The sequence below is a fragment of the Fringilla coelebs genome, assembly GCF_963513975.1.
Source record: "Fringilla coelebs genome assembly, chromosome: 4".
In the NCBI taxonomy this organism is placed as follows: Eukaryota; Metazoa; Chordata; class Aves; order Passeriformes; family Fringillidae; genus Fringilla; species Fringilla coelebs.
Genome location: NC_140032.1, coordinates 39,339,200 through 39,358,528, shown reverse-complemented (window position 1 = coordinate 39,358,528; position 19,329 = coordinate 39,339,200). Strand labels below are relative to the sequence as shown.

Genomic DNA, 19,329 nt, shown 5'->3' with positions numbered 1-19,329 from the left:
TGCTTTTCCATGTCTCGAGTTACCTGTTCAGACTGTTGTCAGCTCAAGTCTCTGGTCCTTGCTGCAACCTTGTTTTTTAGATTAAGAAGGACTTCCCGTAGAGCAAGCCTGCTTAACTCCTTGTTAGTTACTTACATGTTAGTGTAGAATCTTATAGCAGGAAAACCCTGTAAAAATCTTTTACAATCAGTCATTTCCCTCAAGGAGTGAAATACTTAAGTGTTTATATAGAATATCCACTATGAACAATTCAGAAAGACAAAACAGAAATCCCGACTGAGAGTTTTCCCTCAGGCAAGATGTGCATTCACAAGAGATCATCACATCTTTTCTTTCCTGTGAACAGAATATTCAGCACAGTTCAGCATTTCATCTAAAAATTATTAAAACCCCACAATGTGAACATTTTTCAGACAACCCAATATATTCCTTAGGTGGCACAAAATATTTCTTTTCTCAGACCTAAAAAGCATATATAGTGGTTTTCTAGAAATAAAAAGCTACTGGGGTAGCACTGAATAATAAAGAGGATAAAATAATAATACTTTATTTTAATTTTTATTTTAAGGTACATTTTTAGCATATATTAGGAAACATTCCTTTACTTTTGCTATCTTCCTACTGCCCCAGTTGCAATCAGGTAGCTCTTACCAACATCTGCAAATACCGATTGATTTCAGCAGCTGTAGTTACATAAAGAGTATCACTTCAGACATTCAGAGTAAGCTTTGTGGCTTTGCCGCACCTCACCACAGCAGGGCTGTGTTGGTGGTTAGCAAAGCGCTGCTTTGCAGCAGAGCACGTGCTCACAAAGCAGCACCTTTTTGCCCCCCTGAAATTTGGACCCAATGCTCCAGTGCTTCCTGCGTGCACAGCACACCGTGGATTTCACTTCAGACAGCACAATCCAGGCCAGGAGCACATGCTGGCACTGCAGGGACAGGCACCCAGGCTGCCACACTGAGCATGGACAGCACAGGCCACCCCAGCACCCAGCCCTGCAGCAGCAGAGAAGTGTCTGCTAAACAGGATACAGCAGAACCAGAACAATTAGGAGTCATTGTTCAATTCAGCACTGTGGCGTGTCAGACACAGCAAGGTCACAGCTGAGCTTCATGGCCCTGGCACAGCAGCAGCCATTCACCCCTTCCTCGAGGCCTTTCAAGCAGCTGCTTGCACACAGGTCCTCTGAGCACCTTCTGCAGAGCAGTGAGCTCGGCCACCGGCAGGGTGGTGGCCAGGAGGAGGCAGGTGCCCACAGAACCAGAACACAGGTTCTGGTGCCCAGGCCCACAGAACCCAGCAACACCACACCATGCACTGGGGAAGGCAGCACAGGGGAACCTGGGCGCTGGGGACTGCTTCTGCCTCCAAACCAGGCTGGCCTTGGCCCATCTGCCGCAGACAAGGGGCTTGGGGCTGCCACACACAGCACCAGCTCCTGAAGTGTTCAGGGGGAGTAATAAAGATTACCAGCTTCTGGTTGGAGTCCATACAAATGTGAAAAGGCTCCACCCTGCCCAAAGAAAAAGTTTAAAGATACTAAGAAAACAAGATAGAGTTAAGAGTATGATAAAGATATAAAACTGGGGCAAGGGGTGGGTGGTTGTTATCATTTGTTATCACTTGTGTACTTAGGAAAGGTAACATTTAAAGGGCAGAAGATGTACATGTGTGTGCACAGCAAGCCATACTTGCCTTTTTTTCCAGCTACCATGTTCCACAGAAAGCAACACTACCAGTTTAATCCAAGGTTTACCTTGAGCAGTCAGAGAGAAGAGGAAGGTTTGAGTAATGACCTCAAAACAAAGGAAAGCTGTTCTGCCTCACTATGCAGCATCCTTCTTAATGCTGGAAAGAAACACAAGTGGCAGAGGAAGGCTGAAATATGATGGAAAGAAACATGATTCAGAAAGGGGAATAAAACTAAACTTAAAGCTTCAAAACAAGTGTACAGCTATCCTTGTATGGCTAGTTTTAAGTGCCGACACTGCTGTGAGAACTTCAGCATAACAGAAAAATCTGCACAGATTGCCTGTTGGAACCAGATGTACAAGAGCTTGGAAATAACAGAATTCACACTCTTCCTTGGTTGCATTTATTGTGCATGAATTTCACAGTCACATTTTACTGCTTTTCATAGAAATGATATAAATTGACATACAGAGTCACATCAAAACCTGAGCTCTAAAAACAAATAACTTTATTCCATACATGTATACTATAAAATTCTGGCTGCATTTTCAAGAAACAACAGCTAAGGAGAACAGTCTAGTGTTGGATAGCAGCAAAGCCTCCAATATTTGTTTTCCTTTGAATGAGACAACCCCCATATTTGTTGCACACTAAACTATCTAGGTACTTCTAAAGTGGTGCCCTAACACCAAAGTAGGATGAATTATTTTCCTTTTTTATATTCAACTACAAGACCACTCCTCTTAAGAGTCTTCTTCCCAGTTTTGATTAGTGATTATCCTATCCCCAGAGAGGTATTGGCTTCTAAAATAATTCTTAGTCTACACTGGTAGACAAAACAGTACCCAGAAAAAAATGTTTCTTTCACCAGCCTTACTTCACCATAAATTAAAACCAAGAATTCTTGTTTCTTCGACTTCTAAAAGACCTTTCTGTCTTCTGCTGCTTTCCACTTCCCCACATACACTACTTCAACTTTTGAATCAAGATGCTGACCTTCTTGAAGGGCCAAAGTGAAGAGCAAGTATGTAACAAGCATTTTGACAGCATCTTTAAAAGCATTCAACACAAGTTAGTTACCATATCAATGGAAAAGCTCATGCTCAAGTATTTCTGCTTTGTTAGTTCAGTTGGCAGAGTAGGAGTCTTGTTACTAACACAAATTTCTAGTAATGGGATAGTCATCAGCCCTGAGGATCCCTCTTTAAAGCCAGAATTCTGAACAATTGCTTATCACAGCATGGTTTATGTACCATAATCTTGTGAGATTTACAGTTTTAGGGCACCCACCACTTTAGATCAATCCCAAATTAGATGACAAATTTCTTAACTTACCTGAAAAAGGAGAAAAGGAGAGATCTAGAAAACAAGTACCTGTATTGGATTACTGAAGTAATCCACCTCCATCCCTGGAAATAAAGAGGATCAGTGACAAAACACATCTAGTCTCAGCTTCAGCAATAGAAACTGCACATACATCCCTTGGAAAATCAGATTTTCTAGAGAACAAATTTGTATTCCAGAAATATAAAACACTTTGGTAGCCTGAAGCTTAATGCTTACATAGCAGTACAAAATAATAGCAACAACTGGGCAAAGTTAAACCATTAACTCAGGTCCAACTTGAACTTATGATGAACTAAAAATCCTTGAAGCTGCAGAGCTTTTTTTCCAGAACTGATGATATGAAGAGAGCCAGAGTGTCCAGTTGTAATAGGTTCATAATGTATGCAGAGCTTATCATTCCAGCTTAACTTGTACTTCAAAACGTGAAAGATGATTGAAGAGTCACATCTGTACAAACCAGTCTGGATATTACATTACTTCACATTCCTCTCCAGAGCTCCAGCAGGAGTTTCCCAAATGCTGTTAAGTTTTGATTTGCTGAGATGTTAACGCCAAGAGTCTCTTGCTGAGCAGTGCGTTGTGTCGCTGAAGATATTCTATAACATCTCCTTGCTTCTCAACTATCTCTTCTAAACTGGAATTTTCCCTTGAAGTAACAGAAGTAAATATGGTTTCAGTAAATGACAGCAGCCTTCTAATATGTGAAATATCAGAGCTAATTAACACATACTTAAACAGTTGTTTCCTTTAGTTTCACTTTTGCTGGGATCAACTAGTTTTTGAGGGAAGATGCAATCTACAACACCTATATATCTAACTCTATTTTGCATGAGAAGGTAGGAAGAGAAAGCCTGGCTGAACTTCATGCCATGTATATACAACTGAGTTACATATTTCCTGCTAGACAGTTACAGAGTGAGGATTGCACTGTTTAAGAAACCAAGACAGACAATATGCTAGAATTGTAGTAAGAAATGTGGAACCTTTCCCACACGTATTAGGAAGCTTGTTTTGAGCAGGCATAATATTGTTGTTCAGCTGGTTAAGATAGAAATTGATTAACCTGGAGTGGCATACATTTCATGCTGCTATATACAGCAATATCTGTCACATACCATGACAGCATCAGTACAAAAAAATTGTGCTACTTCAAATCTATAACCTCGTGTACAACTACCCTCCCCCCTTAAAAATATATCCAGTTTTCAGATATCTCTCCATTTATCTCCAACAGAAACACTGAAACATTTAAATAAAGCTCACTTAATTGAGGGGGGAAAAGTAGAGAATTTTGTCAAATCTAATTAGGAATTTTTAAGATACAACAAGATGTATTTTTAAGATACAACATGATGCCTGAATGTAGTCTACTCTTTCCTTACATATTATATCTTCTCTGCTGACTTGGGGATCTGCCCTCCTAGTACACTCGTGAGCACCTTAGCGCTGAGAAAGTCGTTCCGAGGAACAACTTACAGCATTTACAGCATTTTGTAGAGGAACACTGCCCATTTCATAGTTCTTAGAAAGTGTTGAGAAGGATATTGAGCAGAAAAAAGCTTGGGTCCAATTAAAAACCTACTGTAGATAAACCGGGAAAAGTAAAGAATACAAGTTTTGTAAACAGCAAACTTGCAACCTTAACCAGTAATGTGCACTGCCAGCTTAAGGCTCCTGATCAGTAGCTTAGGCTGCAGAGGTCATGATATTCAAAAAACATTCTTATAACAAGGTCAACTGAAGGGCTGACAGGATTCACTTTTCAATAGATGTTAACTCCCAAGGGAAAGAGAGTCAGAGTTGTATAGAGCTAAATTAAAATAACGGTTTTGCAATCAGCTCTCACAGGAAGTTTGCACTCTTTAATCAAAAATGAGCACAGTCTTTTCCTCAGCTGGTCATTGTTGCAGACACATTCCCTGGGCATTTGAGAATTTCTCAGGGGAGAAGATGAATGAGAAAGAAATGAGGTCCACCATGCAAGCACCATGGTTTTTATATCAAAATGGAAGTCAGACATGGTATCAAAATTCAAGACAATCCTAAATCCTTCCTGTATCCTGGACACCTACTTCCAACTTCCATAAAAGCATGTGCATGCTGCATTTGTGATACCAGGGAAAGTCCCAAAGTATTAGTCATCTCTCATTAGTCAACCTTTCATGAAGACAGCACATATAGAAGCAAGTCATAGTATATTAGAAAATCTCCGATTCTTATACAGATATCCATGATATTTTCAATTACTAGTTTTTATTAAGTCATACCAGACTGATTTCAGCAACTGGAAAATGATTGAGCAGTTGGCAGGTACACAAAGAACAAATGAAAAATAAGTCTCAGTGCCTGGGACAGTCTCAGTTACTGTTGGACAGCTTCTACTCTCACTGAGACCTTCCTTACTCCTTAAGTGTCCTCCACACCTTCAAAGTTCCTTCCCAAACTCAAAATGCATTCCAAATCCATTACTAAAATCTCACGTCCAACTGCTGGCACAGAACAGAGCTGCTCAGTTTTCTTCTTTGTCTATCAACTGCCCACAATATATCTCCTTCCCTGAAAAAAATGAGCTGAAGCAGCTAGGCTTCTGTAGGCCTGCTTTAAGTAACAGTGTAAGACAACAGTATCTTTCCTTAAACCCCACATGAAATTAACTAAACCAGATTCAGCACAGCAATTTATATTAAAGATTAATGTAACCAGCCATAAATGGTCAAATCACCTCCATCCTTATGCTTGAGGATTTCTGTCTCATAGTAAATTGTCATTTACTATGGAGAAAGTACAAGACTACTGCATCTCATCTGTGCATCTAAAATGGCAGGCTTATGCATAGTTCCTTCAGAACTGTTATTCCCACCTCTGGTTTAGCTGACAGGTCTAAGATTGCATTGAAGTCTACAGGAAATCGTGCAATTCCATTCATGTTACCTATATACCACGGCTGAACACAGCACAAAATGAATACAGAATTCTTACCTGAATCCAACTTCTGAGGTAATGTGACTAGGGTAGGCATACATCTTTTCTTCTTCAATTATGTCAGGTCTTGGCTTAGCACGATTGAAGTTGCTTATTTTCACTGCAAGAAAGCTTTTTAAATTAGTTGGAAAGTAGCGGGGGGGAAGAAAGAAGCTTTAACACCAGAGCCCAAGTTGTAAAAATCTGTAACAGATGATCCTAAGATTACCTTAGGATAGGAGATGGAAAGACAATAAAGGAATGTGAGAAATGGAAAAGCAAAAGCAGACCTGAATGGGGGAGCTTGAACATATACAAAGTTTAATCTGCCACCTAAGAGAGGGTGAAATGTTAGTTGCCTTTTACAGGGTACCACGATTCAGTCTCCAAGTTCAGGCAAAACAAAGTAAAATGGTATAAAACATTTTTAAGAGGTTTTGCACTGGTAGCTGGTTCAGGACTTCTAGCTTAAGCTCATCAATAAATACTACTTTAACTAGACTAGCAGCAGTGAAGCAGCAGCTTGTTTGCCTGCTCAGACGAGGGCAGACTTGCTACAGAAAGCCACTGAGAACCAAGCAGCCTTGGCTATCAAACCCAGAAGTCATTCCTGGGCACCTGTGAATAAAGATTAAGGCTAAATTTAACAGATGTATGGGTGGGACCGGTGGGAAAAGTTGTAGGCACCCTCTGCATTATTTCGAAAAGGAAGCTGAAAATATTTAAAGCCATTCAATATCAGATCCTGATTCAGAAAAAATATCAAAATATCCAGAGTATGCATTTGGGACTCTGCAGTAAGGGCTGCTTGTGAAACAATGCATTTAATGCCACAAAAAACATTACAGCGCAGCTCTGTGAGAAATGCACACTAACTGTAACAGAGGAGTGTCCTTACAAGTCAGTACTATGATGGGGTTTATTACAGGCCACCCTGCTAAAACAATGCTAAGACCCTCCAGAGGTTAACTACGAGTTAGGCTCAAAGGTTAGTTATTTCTATGACGGTATTTCTCTACAAATAAAACCACAAAGGAATGGACATGGAATTCTCAACATGTGTTGTTTGTGGGAATGTTGGTCTTTTATTCAAGTGATATTAGAAGTATGTGAGAAAGTAATTAAATACATATATTTAGTAAGTCTTTTAAAGCTTTACTCCCTATCCTAGCAGTAAAAAACTTAGAATAGTAAGTTGACATTTAGAGCTGTCTGTATCGTACTTCATTCCATGCACTTTTACCTCGCTTGAACGATTTATATATGTCAAGTCTATTATAGGTCAATCACAGCAATTCCTTGTAGATTTCTGAATCTCAGCCTCTGCATCCTACAGCTATATATACACACTGCTGCATGGAGATAATTTTAGGGAAGGCAGTAGTCCTTCACAGGACATCGTCTATCATACAATTCATAAACAGGTCCAACAAGCAAGAGAAGTACCTAGAATTACAGTCAGGTATTCCTGATTTGTGAGACAGAATTATTTAACAGAAAATAAGTCAGGTACATGAATCTTCTACAGATAAGCATTTATGTCTCATTCTCATAGTTAAATAATTACCTCACTCTGAAGAAACAATGTGAACTGGTGCTGCCTTGTCTCCAAAATTATACAAAACTAATACAAAAAAGGGTGGGCCAGTAGTTTTTAGTGTAAATTTACCTTAGACTCCCCATTGTTGCTCAGCTGATACTATCTTAGCGGTATCTGCTAAGTGCTTGCCTTGAAGAGGAGAATTCTAAACCTCAGCAGCGGGCTGCCCTTAAAACTATCCCATTAAAGAAGCTTCATGCTTCCACCCAGTCACATACTCTGCTCTAAGACATCTGAATGTCATAATTGCTACAGATTCTCAGCGTATTCTCAAAATTGCCCAAATACATTTGTTTTGCCTCAGTACAGCCTTGATTTGATATAAGAATGTAGAAAAACCTTAAAATCCACCACTACAGATAAGACAGATGCAAGCAGTCGCTCAGCTTACCTCAACAAGCATTGGGATGGAAAACAAATTAACAACTTACACTACCCACTGGAATAAGCAACTTAGGGTGACTGGAAGTCTTCCTCATCTTTCAGCAGGTGTAAAGTCACATAAAAATTAACCCTAGTTTTGTACACCAAGCTTTAGAGAATGAATTTTGTTAATTTGGGGCTGCTCAAGAGATAAGGTAGCTGCTGGTAGAACACACTGCCTTATTCCTTCCTAACAATGCAACTCTTCCCCTTAGTTACAGGAGTCACTGAACCCTTCTTCAAGCCTCTTTGAGCTGCAAAAAACTGCACCTCACAACTTGTTTATAAATAAATGCATATACAAAGATGTTAGATAGTTTTGCAAAGTTTAAAGGCAAGTGTTTTATCAAATCTTTGTAAGTTACACTAAACCTAAAGCAGACAACCTTACAAAACAGTGATAATGAATGAATTAATGAATTTGAAGGTCACAGGAACTGGCATAAGTACAAGCCAGGAAACAATACCCTGTTGGTGACAAATAAGCAGAAAAATAGTTTGAGAGTTCTTACAGAAGTACAAGCTTAGACCTTACTACTATGCAGGTCATCTTCCTTGCACTTATCCTTTTTGGTCAAGGTAAGAGTCACACAATGCAGTTCTTTGAGCTCCAGGAGGCCTCAGGGCTAGAAATAGCATTTCTCTGGAATTCCTGACATTCTATTAAAGTTTTACAATTTATCTCTTATTTCCCGAGTTTCCCAGGAAAGTAAGCATGCGTATGCAAAGAAGGGATGATCTCCAGCATTCTTGGAATAGTTTTCCAGCACTGCCATGATTGCTTTCCCTCATCACTGCCCTTATTCTTCCAGAGGACAGTCAGTCTACTTGAGCCATGCTGGGCCATTGAGGGGGAAGCCTGACAAGCCTGCAGCATTCAGGCTTCTGACACTTGTAAGACAAAGACATAGTTTAGGGCTGGGACCTGATTTCTTAGTACATTTTTGTGCTGTTGCAGGAGTCAGAAGAGGTTTTATTTCCTAGATGAACAGGCTACTTGGCAGTATTTCTCTGTGTGCCATTGCATTACTATGAACACACCTAAGTTTTCTTTGAAGCATTTATTTATCAGCATTTTAGATAGTTTTGCAAAGTTTAAAGGCAAGTGTTTTATCAAGTCTTCATAAGTTATACCAAACCTAAAGCAGAGAATCTTACAAACCAACAGTAATAGCACAAAGCAAAGCCTCACAGTTTTATAAAGCACTACAGTGTTTTGATATGATCAAAGCTTCCAAAACCCATGCATCTTTTAAATATTCACTAGAATGAACCATTTTAGTGTCAAAGAGAAACTGAAGCTTTTGGGTGGGACTAGGGAAAGAGGAAGAGGCTGGAAAAGGCACAATCACACAACCAGGTATGCAAACCCCTCAGACACAGTTCTGACTAAGCCAGATAGCTCTTACTGCTTCACAGCTTGTGGTGCATGCATTTGAGAAACACTGATAAACAGACAAACCTGTTCACAGGACACTTTTTGAATTAATTAGGCATTTATTGCCACTTCACTGGATTAACAGCTTTGAGATAACATGGAGCTTTCATTTAGCAGCCCTTGGAACCAAATCAAGCCTGACAACCTTTCCCAATTTGTTTTGGATTTGCCTTAGTTCTCCTTCTACAAGCACAGAATCGTTTTGTATTTAAAATGGTAGTTAAACGCCTTGGGCTACCACAAGTGAACTACTGTGAGGGCAAACAGTTGAGTACCAGCTATAATGAATGTCACACAAAAAGGCTAAGCTTGCCTCTCTCACCTGTGTAAATCACTAAGCATGTCAGGGAACTAATCATCTCCAGGCTCAGGACTCCCAGGATAAGATACAGGTACACTTTGCTGTGATCAGGAAAGGAATGCTGCACCGACAGAATCAAGAGTAGGGCTGTATTACCTAGAAAACAAATGTTATATTTTAAAGATAAACTAGTTTTATTAGCTATTTAAAATTAATTAATGCTTTCTCATGCCCAGTATCTGCATTAAGCCACAACACTTCAATAATGCTTTTCCATTTCATACCATGCTTGCCCCTTCAGCTAATTTACTTAACATGCAAGATTATACCTCCTGGTAGCAAAATGAGGTTTCATTTCAGCACATGTAATGGTAGACAATTAGGAGTTTTCTTATAGATTCTTCTGACTTGAAAAACAAGAGTGGAAGAAACACACTAGAAACACCTAAATAGGTACATGGGTTACAACTGTTTCTGGCTTTGTTGATGCTATTCGTCTTATTCTTTCAGTTCCTAAGAGATCACGGAAGTCACCTGAAAATGAGGGAGTATTTTCCTTCAAGTAGTGGATTTAAAATATATTTAAATCAGACTAACAGAGCAAAAAAAAAACCAAAAAAACTTAGCACCTTCCTTTCAAAGCCTACTCGCACAGACTTCCACTTCCTCTTATCTTAATACTTGAACATAACTGAAAGTTTAACTGAAATTAGCACAATTAGTCAAGGAGAAAAAATACTGAGCTACAGGTCTAAAAATCTTTTCTGATACTGAGTGTGAAGTGTTTTCTTCCTTCCTGTAAAAATGTGTCAGACCAGTGTCTGGATAAAGAACTAAATTTATAAAGAACATTAATGTAGCTGGGGAACTGCAGTTCTCTTTCCTGCTGTGTCAGTCGAGTGAAGGAAGTGGTATCAGCAGTCATTACCATGGCAGGATGCTTGCAGTAATGGAAGAACTACCTTTTGAACAACAGATGATCAAAATTCTACAGCACACACCTGATTGCATCTGAACATTCACAAATGCCCAGAGTTTGTCTAGTAGGGAGAAGTGGGCTCCATCTAAGACTGAAAGCAGGGCAAAGCATTGCCAGTTACACTGCAACAGGCAGAAATAATCCTTTTACATCATTAAGCCTCCCATAGCCTGCTTTTGTCACTGCACTCCAAACACTTCTACATCTTCAGAGCTCTATCTAGTGGCCAGAGCCTGAAGTGTTGCACATTTATCAAGCTAACTAGCACTTTCAAAAAGAGACCGTGATGAAAGAAAGCTAGTTTCCTATACAGACCATTTCACTTATTAATTCTGGTGAAAAAAAGATCTACTTCAGGAGGGAGGTGGGATTATAAATTATTTTATACTTTATTTATAATAAATAAAGTATAAAATAATTTATTTATTATAAAAACACTGTAGAAGCCACTGCTCTGCCCTTTTCCACTGCTATTTGTGGGAAAAATCCCCTTAAGTTAGATGGATTTCAGATTTGAAAGTGATTTGTAAAAAAGATTCACCAGTTAGGTGCACCAACACTTTAAAGCTAAATTTGCCAGAGATGTAACTTAAAAATATTGTTAAATCACTTCTATACACCACCTTTTGTCCATAGAAAGTAGAGAAAGGAGTCAGATACAGAGCTGAATGTTACACATCCTCAGTGAAGGTCAGAAAATTGGTTATTCCACTGAATTCTGAGAGCTGTTGGGCAACAAGTAATTAATCTGTTTCTATGTGGATTGCTGAGCTTGAAAAGAGAAGAGCAGCACACTTCCTGGAAGGACTCGGAGACTTACCACATATCCAACCAGACACATGAATGTGCAAATCAAGACCACTAGCAGTCAAACACATACTTTGCTGACTGAATACTCCATGGCTGAAGACTACATGCTAATGACTAAATGTTTTACTCAACCTCACAGTGTGAGCATTTTTGCACTACAAACAGTTCCTTACAACCTGCACCTGGCAGACCAGAAAGATCAGTACAGAGGTTCATCCGACTAAAGGATAAAGTGCTCATGGGCAGGTTAGTAAAAGTTCACAATATAGAATACACAGTAATATATAACCTGCTTAGTCTTTTATTGTGCCAGCAGTTTAAAGCTTTAGGTGGAAAAAAACTCAAGTTCACTTCACCTGTGGCATGTATCAGCAGTGGAAGCCTTTTTAGATGCCTTGTTGATCGGTAGATGGAGAAGTAACCTCTTCTTCTGACTCTGCCGTGGTGGTGCTGCACGTATCGTTCAAAACAGACATGCAGAACCCACAGAACTACTTTTGCAATTATTATGACAGTCTGCACTTTAAGTGGGTGAGTGTAGTTTCCAGGGCACTTATCTTGGTTTGGATTGGGGTAAGAACAAAACATAGCTGCTAAAAATGCTAGAACAACAAATGCAACCTGGAAGAGAAAGGGAGAAAAATCTTTAAAGCCATCATTTAGCTATATATATACAAAACCTGAAACACAAAACCAGAATTATGTAGTTAATTCATTATGCATTACTTTCTGAATTGATTTTATTAGAGTTGAGGTAACATATGAAACATTAGACACTTGTTACAGCCACTACATGTCACTCTGGGAATACACAAATGACTCAAATTGCTAAGTAGTAAGACTGACTTCCAGGAGGGCAAGCAGTCTCCAGCAGAACAGAGCTGGTAATTGTCACCCTTCCAAGAATTTCTACTTAATCAATTTCACTGTTCCTTGAGTCTTCATAGTGAATTTATTTCATTTCTGGACCCTCCTTACTATGTCTTTTTACTTTAAAGAAAACTTGATTTATTCTCCTAGAAAAGAGAAATCACATCTTTTTAGACTCATTCAATTACACATAATACTGCTCTGTGGGACAGGCTCTTATCTTATTGGTACACTCTATATTTCCTGAAACTATATTTCCCAAAATTGACATTTCCTAAGTGAAAATCAACACTTTGCTACAGCCACTGAAGATCATCTCCACATTGACTTTAGGAAAGTGAATTATTAGCACTGGGTAGGCATCTTTGTTACTTGGTAATCATTCCTTAGTATATTTACCATCATATTTTTCCATTTTATCTTTTTACTTATGTCAGGAAAACCAGACAGACGTCAGTCAGAGTCCATATACAGCCAGACTGTATATATACTTATCCTTTCAGACTACTGCCATTATGCCATAGCTTTTCCTGTCTTCTAGACTCTCCAAATTTTCAGCATCAGCAGTGAACATTAGCAATATTTTGGCCAATTAGAAAGCAAAGCTCTGGATGCCTATTACCTGTAGCGTATGTATACACACAGGGCTTTCTTAATATTGATAGAGTTTTGTCACAGAAAATATTTTCTCTACTGTGTTCAATCAGTGAACAAGAACAATATTATACTTTCTCATCCTGGTTCATTCTGCAGAACAGGAATATTTTTAAAACAAAAAAACTCCCACCAATACAGAAATAAATGGAGAGCTACTAATATACAAAACACAAAAAAATAATTTTGTCTCAAGTCTACAAATGATTTCTAATACACTTAGCTAAAAAAAAAAAAAGGTGTCAGATATTCTGCATGTCATAACTGACAGAAGCAGCACATCAGAATTGAAGACAGGGGAAAGCACCCAATTTTCATTTGCTGCCTCCGTCTCCATACTTAGTTCTTTGAGTATTTAAGATCCCAGCGCCCCCTTTCCACCCTCTTGCACTGTATTTCCTATTTTTGTACTTTCTTCAAGCAACACTCTTCACAGAAATTACCTTTTCAGAATCACTTAATTACTCTTGAGACAAACTGCCCTTAGCTTGCTCAGGTTGTGACCAGAGTTAGATAATTGGGAAAGGAGCAAGAAAGGGGAATAATTGTCACACAATTGTCAATACCTAAAAAAGACTTTACAGAGGACAGATAGGATAGAAGGTGGAGGGAAAGAAACCCAAACCAAAATAGGACTGTAGCCCACATTATCCATAAAACCATTACTTCAAATACAACTTAAATACCATACTATCTTGAGATAGGCTAAGTTGTTAGATTAAGAAGTTAAATAAAAGGCAAGTTTATCATTTGTTTAATCTTTTCTTTTACCACCTTCTTTTCTTACAAAGCTAAGAATAATTCAACTATTTTAATTCATCTGTTTATTGTTTAGCTTGCCACTTTACAAGTGACACAATTAGTTCTACTCCTTCCAGGTGTTAGGAATACATTTCGGTAAAGAAAATGGCTATATTAAACTGATGTAAGCAGGAATGACCTAGCATTGCATCTCTACTAAACTACGACAGCAGTGTATACAAGAGAAAACAGGAAGCTGGCATTTAGAGTGGTATTTATTAAATATGTTTTGCTTGTATTGTTGGGATGTTTAATAATAGATGTTTCACCCCACACATATTTTTCCATACAAAAAGTTATTCTTATAAAGAATAGCATTTAAGTACAATTTTGTGTATGTGCACACACAGAGAGGATAAAGGAAAGAAAGGATTAATATGACAAAATTATTTCTAGCCTGTACACTTCACATTGCTCTCCACCCTCCTGATGGGAGGCCTTCAGAAAAGCAAGGCTTGGCAAATTAAAGGCACTCAAAAACGCAGTCCTACCACAGTCCAGCACATCCTACCCACCTTCTAGAATTGTATGTAACTAGGCAGCTGCATCACAGCAGCTATTTTGCTACCCAACTCCATTTCTTGGCCCAGGAAGGTGAAGAAATACTCCAAGTTACATACAAATTGCTTGAGATGCATTACAGTTCTCCCACATAATACTATGATTGCTCAACTGCTCCAGAACATTTACCCCTTTGGCAGGCTGTGCATCAGAAGCTACCCTGGCCTCTCTCCACATTCCACAAGGTTTGTGCACATTTGCAGAAGCACAGGGGAAGGATATCCAATAAGCTTGTTTTGCCCACCCATCTTTTCAGTGAGAGACACAGTGCCACTCAAGGTAGCAATTATAATGCTGTTTTGCCAACAGAAAAGGATACTTCTCCATTCTGCTCCAAGGACCAAGGACCAACTGGTCACTGAAGCAGGTTCAGCTACAGCAACAAGACAACCTGTGAAAATATGTGTTCACAGATGCCACAGAAGTTTTCCCATTTCACTTAACCACACTTCTCCCCATATGCAGGAGAGAGGAAAAAGTAGGAGGATAACAGGCAGCAGTTTCCCAGGATCTGAGTGACTGACATTTGGCTGCATTAGTTATGGTAGCAAATAGCAAAGCCCCAAGGCTTGGCAGAAAATAGTCACTGTTCTATCACCAATAGCACATTTCAAGTGCCTTCTATAAGGGAATGGCACAGAGTTCTTCTGGTAGGGGAAGGGAGTAAGGCTGAACACATGGCTTCCATTGGGAATCTTGGCAGTCAGCAGAACAGCACAGGTCTTTCTTAAGTCTACTTGACAGCCAGAGGAGCATTTCTTGATACTACTACAAGGCCCACAAAACATCTACTCCTAGAGTTAGAAGGCTAAAGCACATTGAACAACTGCCCAAAGAGAGACCTTTGAGGCTGGTATGTGCTTTCAAAATCTTGGCAGACAGCATGTTTCCAAGAGCACTGGGGACTGCATTTTGTGTTTGAGATTAAGGAAGCTCTAAAAGAACTCGTGTCACTGGTACTATAGAATCATAGAATCTAAGGGGAAAAGACCCTTAAGTTCACCCTTTACTTAAAACTATCACATCCACCACTAACCCATGTCCCTAAAAGCCATGAAAGTGATATTTCAGCCAGATCTTAGGCTCAGAGCTCTTCAGCCTTCCTTCATATCTGGTTGGCACATACACACAAGAAACAACAAGCCTCTTCAGCTTATCAAAGAAAAACCCATTACTAGGCAGGACTCACTCTGTTTCTGTCTACCAGCCTCCATAAATGCCTAGATACTGTTCAGTGTTTGTGCTTTTTGCTCTTGAACTCCAGAAGTGAGAGCAGGAAGTAGCACTTGGATTACTTTCTCTCTCCATCCATACCATGCAACACCCCCTAAGCAAGTCCAGCTTTAATTGTTTAGCTACCTTCTCTCTGAAATTAGGTTTGGCCTCAGAAGGCACAGCATGAAAATTATCTCAGTCCTCTATAACTAACATAGCACTTCTATGGCAATAATATTATTTTTAAACTACATTTCCAACAGTATAGAAGAACTACTATTTAAAATGCTCTTCCTCCTAACAAGATGTATCACAGCACCAACAACCAGAACAAGAAGGCAGAAAGTATTTGATAGTATATACACTAACAAAATTTACTAGCAATTAGACCTCACTGGTTTGGAAGAACAGCCAGTGTATGCAATTCACTGTCACATAATCAGAATTCTGTCCCATGAACAGTGGATTCTGAAGGATTCACAAGAGAGATAGCAAGCTTCTTAGGGAAATCATGCTTCTTAAACTTACGTGTACTAGCAACAGGAAATTGGCAAGGAGAACTGCTGGAATAGCATGAAATCTTGGCCTCAGCTGGGAATGCAATGTATGAGACGAAATGAGTGGTGCATCCAGTAGAGGATCATCTTCCAAACTCTGTGTTATTTCCAAGGAACCCTGGAACAGAAGGGGAAGGCAACAGGTAAACTCTAAAAATAAAATACAAAGGTTTTGGAATTTCCTCTTAGCAAATCAAGCCTTGAGGGGGAAAAACCTGACCAGGTTAATATCTCCAAAAGCTCTTAAACTCTAGGTAAACTCTCATCACATCTTTATGTGAGAACTCAGTCCCTGAGGATTCCAGTACTAATCGACTTCCTAGTATCACACTGAGCCTTCAGGAACTTCAGTTTTTAAAATGTATTACAAGTATCTGAGCTTCAACCCTGAGACATCAGAAGCAGCAGTATATTTATGGGAAAAAGTGCTCTCACATGCTTTATACAGGTACCGCAAAACTCTTTGTTCCAGTTGGAGGCAACAACAAAGTCGCAGTGTAACAGTAACAGCTTCGAGTATTCAGCCTCTGATACTACTGACCTGTTAAAACACATGCAGTAGTAACTAGAGCTGAACTCAGGCAGGAAAGAAGCAGCAGCTCCCAGAGGGAAGAAGGTGCTAAGAAGGTGCTACCAAGAGCTGAGCAAGACACTCTCTTCCTACACTAGAGAGAATGCAGCCTGCCCGCGTCATGTTGGAGCCATGCATTAGTTCTTTGACTTCACAATCAGCTCAAACATAGTGTCTTTTACTAAGCAGAAGGTCAAACTAAGTACGGGTGGAGGGGAAAACTTTGGAAAATGAACACCCCTGCTCCTTTCAGGCCAGGACATGGTCATTCAATACACATTAAGTAGAACATACACAAGGCATTATGATGGCCAAAACTGCTAGAGTTTCTCCCTTAGCATCTGTTGCATCCCTAGCCTCAGAAGATAAGAGCTCAAGATTTCCACTCAAGTTTTGACTGCTGTTCTTCATGAACCACAGCCCAGAACAAGAAGACAAGGGCAGACCCTATCCCACTCCAGACTTCTGACGGGCCAGGTTTCACTAGGCTATTTATCAATTTATAAACTCAGGACTTTTTTATAAAGTGAGGACCCTTTGCCATGAGAAAAAACAGCATAACCTTCAAGACAAATGAAACATGCCATCCTTCTAGACACCAGCACAGGAAGAGAGGGATTACACCTATGTTTATACTTCATGTCAATGAGGACAATGTGATTGTCTCCCCAGAGTTATTTCACCTGCACACAACTGCCTACAGTGAAAGAAATAGTCATCAAGAGTTATTTCAGTCAACAACCAGTTTTATTTTAGAACTATGAACACTACACTTGCCTTACCACAGAGGAGTGTGAACAGACCAGCCTCAGCTATTTGATACCTTTTAATTAGACCAGTCTTTGACTGAAAATGACACCTACTGAAAAACCTGCCCGGTAAAATGACCATTTACTGCACACCTAAATGTTTACAAATGGCACTTCTCTTATGGCACTGATATAAAATCTAGAAGCATGAGAGCAAAGATGCCTTCTAGCCCTCCTTTGCCCATCTTCACAGGTCAGGTGTAATTTTAAGCTCTGAGAGCAAGGACCAACACTCCAGCAGCCAAGGTATCTCAACTAAGCCTTTAGATAACACATCAGTAAAAAATTCATTACTATGAGGGTGGAGGGACACTGGAACAGTTGCCTGGTGAAGCTACAGATGCCCCATTCCTGGAAGTGTTCAAGGCCACGCTGGTTGGGGTTTTGAGCAAGCTGGTCTAGTGGAAAGTGCTCCTGCCCATGGCAGGCGAGGCAGGGGAGGGGGTTGGAAACAGATCTTTAAAGAATCTTCAACCCAAACCATTCTATGATCACAGAATCAATGGTGGGGTTAACAGCTCACATCTCCCACAAACCCAGCAATTCTTCTTAGGACAATATCCTTTGTCTCATAGGAACAAATGATTCATCATTTCTGCATTTCACCATTCCCTCATTTCCATGAGGGATCAGGGCACTCCTTCACAGACAAAGCCTTATCAGAGCTTTGAACATGCTACTTTCTCACAAGACTGGCTACAGTCCATCTTTGTATCGTAAAAGACAGCTAGTATCAGGAAGCACTAGATTACATAATCTCACCAAAGAGATTTTATTCCAAACAACATGGAGAGGAGGGGAATTAAAGCATGGGACATGATGATCCCATGCAGTCAATCGGACATAAAGAAAATCCAGTAAGCGTCCTTCCTAACCGGAGCAAACACTAGTTTCATTTCATTACGATGAGCCAAAGCCACAGATGTCAAAAGCCAAAATGCCTTAAAACCAGACTTGTCTGGCACTACTGCTGAGCACAGGTTAAAGCTTTAGTCTCCTTGGCTCCCTGATCCACTTCCAGCATGTGGCCGCTTCCACAGCAGCCCAGCGCCAGTAGGAGGAGGGCAGGCAGGAACAAGCCACAGCCAGCAAGCCTTGCCCACGCAGGCTTCCAGCTGGGGCGGGGAGAAACACTCAAACAAACACAGAAACACCGTGGTCATGCCAGCCAACAGCACATAATCCAGAGATGGCACAGACAGGATCCGCCTGTGGAAAAATAACCCAGAAAACCTGAAGGAGCCACACAAGCAGCCCCGATTAGAGGCTAATAACCTCGATTACAGACAAGCCCAGGCCCAAATGCCTCGGGGATATTTCAAGCCCGGCTGGGGAGGGGCAGCGCGGGGAGCGAGTGGCCGCGGCGGCCTCCTCCCTTCCGAGAGGGCCACTGGGGACGTGCCTGGGGCGGCGGCCGCCCCCGGAAGAAACAGATAAAGCCTCGGGCGCCCGGACGGAACACAGCCAGGAAGAGGCGGAAGAAAGAGACGGCACGGAACACGAGGCGCTGGCCCGGCGGCGCCCACCCTCAGCGGCAGCCCGGCCGCTCACTCGGGCGGGGTCCCCGCGGCCGCGGCCCCACTCCCGCCCGCCGCGCTCACGTTGTCCAGGTCCTGCCGCCGCCTCCCCGCCGTCAGAGCCATCGCCGCCTCCCACTACAGCCGCCCCGGCGGCGTTTAAAGGGCGCCCCCGGTGCGGCCCTGCCGCCACGGGCTGGCCACGGGCAGCGCCGCCGCC

The 19,329-nt window shown here is 40.8% G+C and overlaps 1 protein-coding gene across 1 annotated transcript; it reads right to left on the bottom strand.

Moving 5' to 3' along the window:
• Positions 1-2,110: 2,110 nt before the first annotated feature.
• On the bottom strand, positions 2,111-19,329 carry TMEM192 (transmembrane protein 192). Its single transcript, XM_084204272.1, has 6 exons — positions 19,194-19,329; positions 16,184-16,330; positions 11,911-12,175; positions 9,787-9,921; positions 6,022-6,124; positions 2,111-3,688 (listed from the first exon to the last, which is right to left on the bottom strand). Exons 1-6 carry the CDS (start codon positions 19,233-19,235, stop codon positions 3,565-3,567), a joined length of 816 nt encoding a protein of 271 aa, XP_084060398.1. The 5' UTR covers positions 19,236-19,329; the 3' UTR covers positions 2,111-3,564.

Excerpts from the sequence above, each read along its gene's own strand:
- TMEM192 (XM_084204272.1), bottom strand. The coding sequence starts at position 19,235 with ATGGCTCTGACGGCGGGGAGGCGGCGGCAGGACCTGGACAAC. Across the intron at positions 9,922-11,910 it reads ACTGCTGATACATGCCACAG|GTAATACAGCCCTACTCTTG; the intron begins GTGAAGTGAACT and ends TTTGTTTTCTAG. Across the intron at positions 3,689-6,021 it reads ACCTCAGAAGTTGGATTCAG|GGAAAATTCCAGTTTAGAAG; the intron begins GTAAGAATTCTG and ends TGTTACTTCAAG.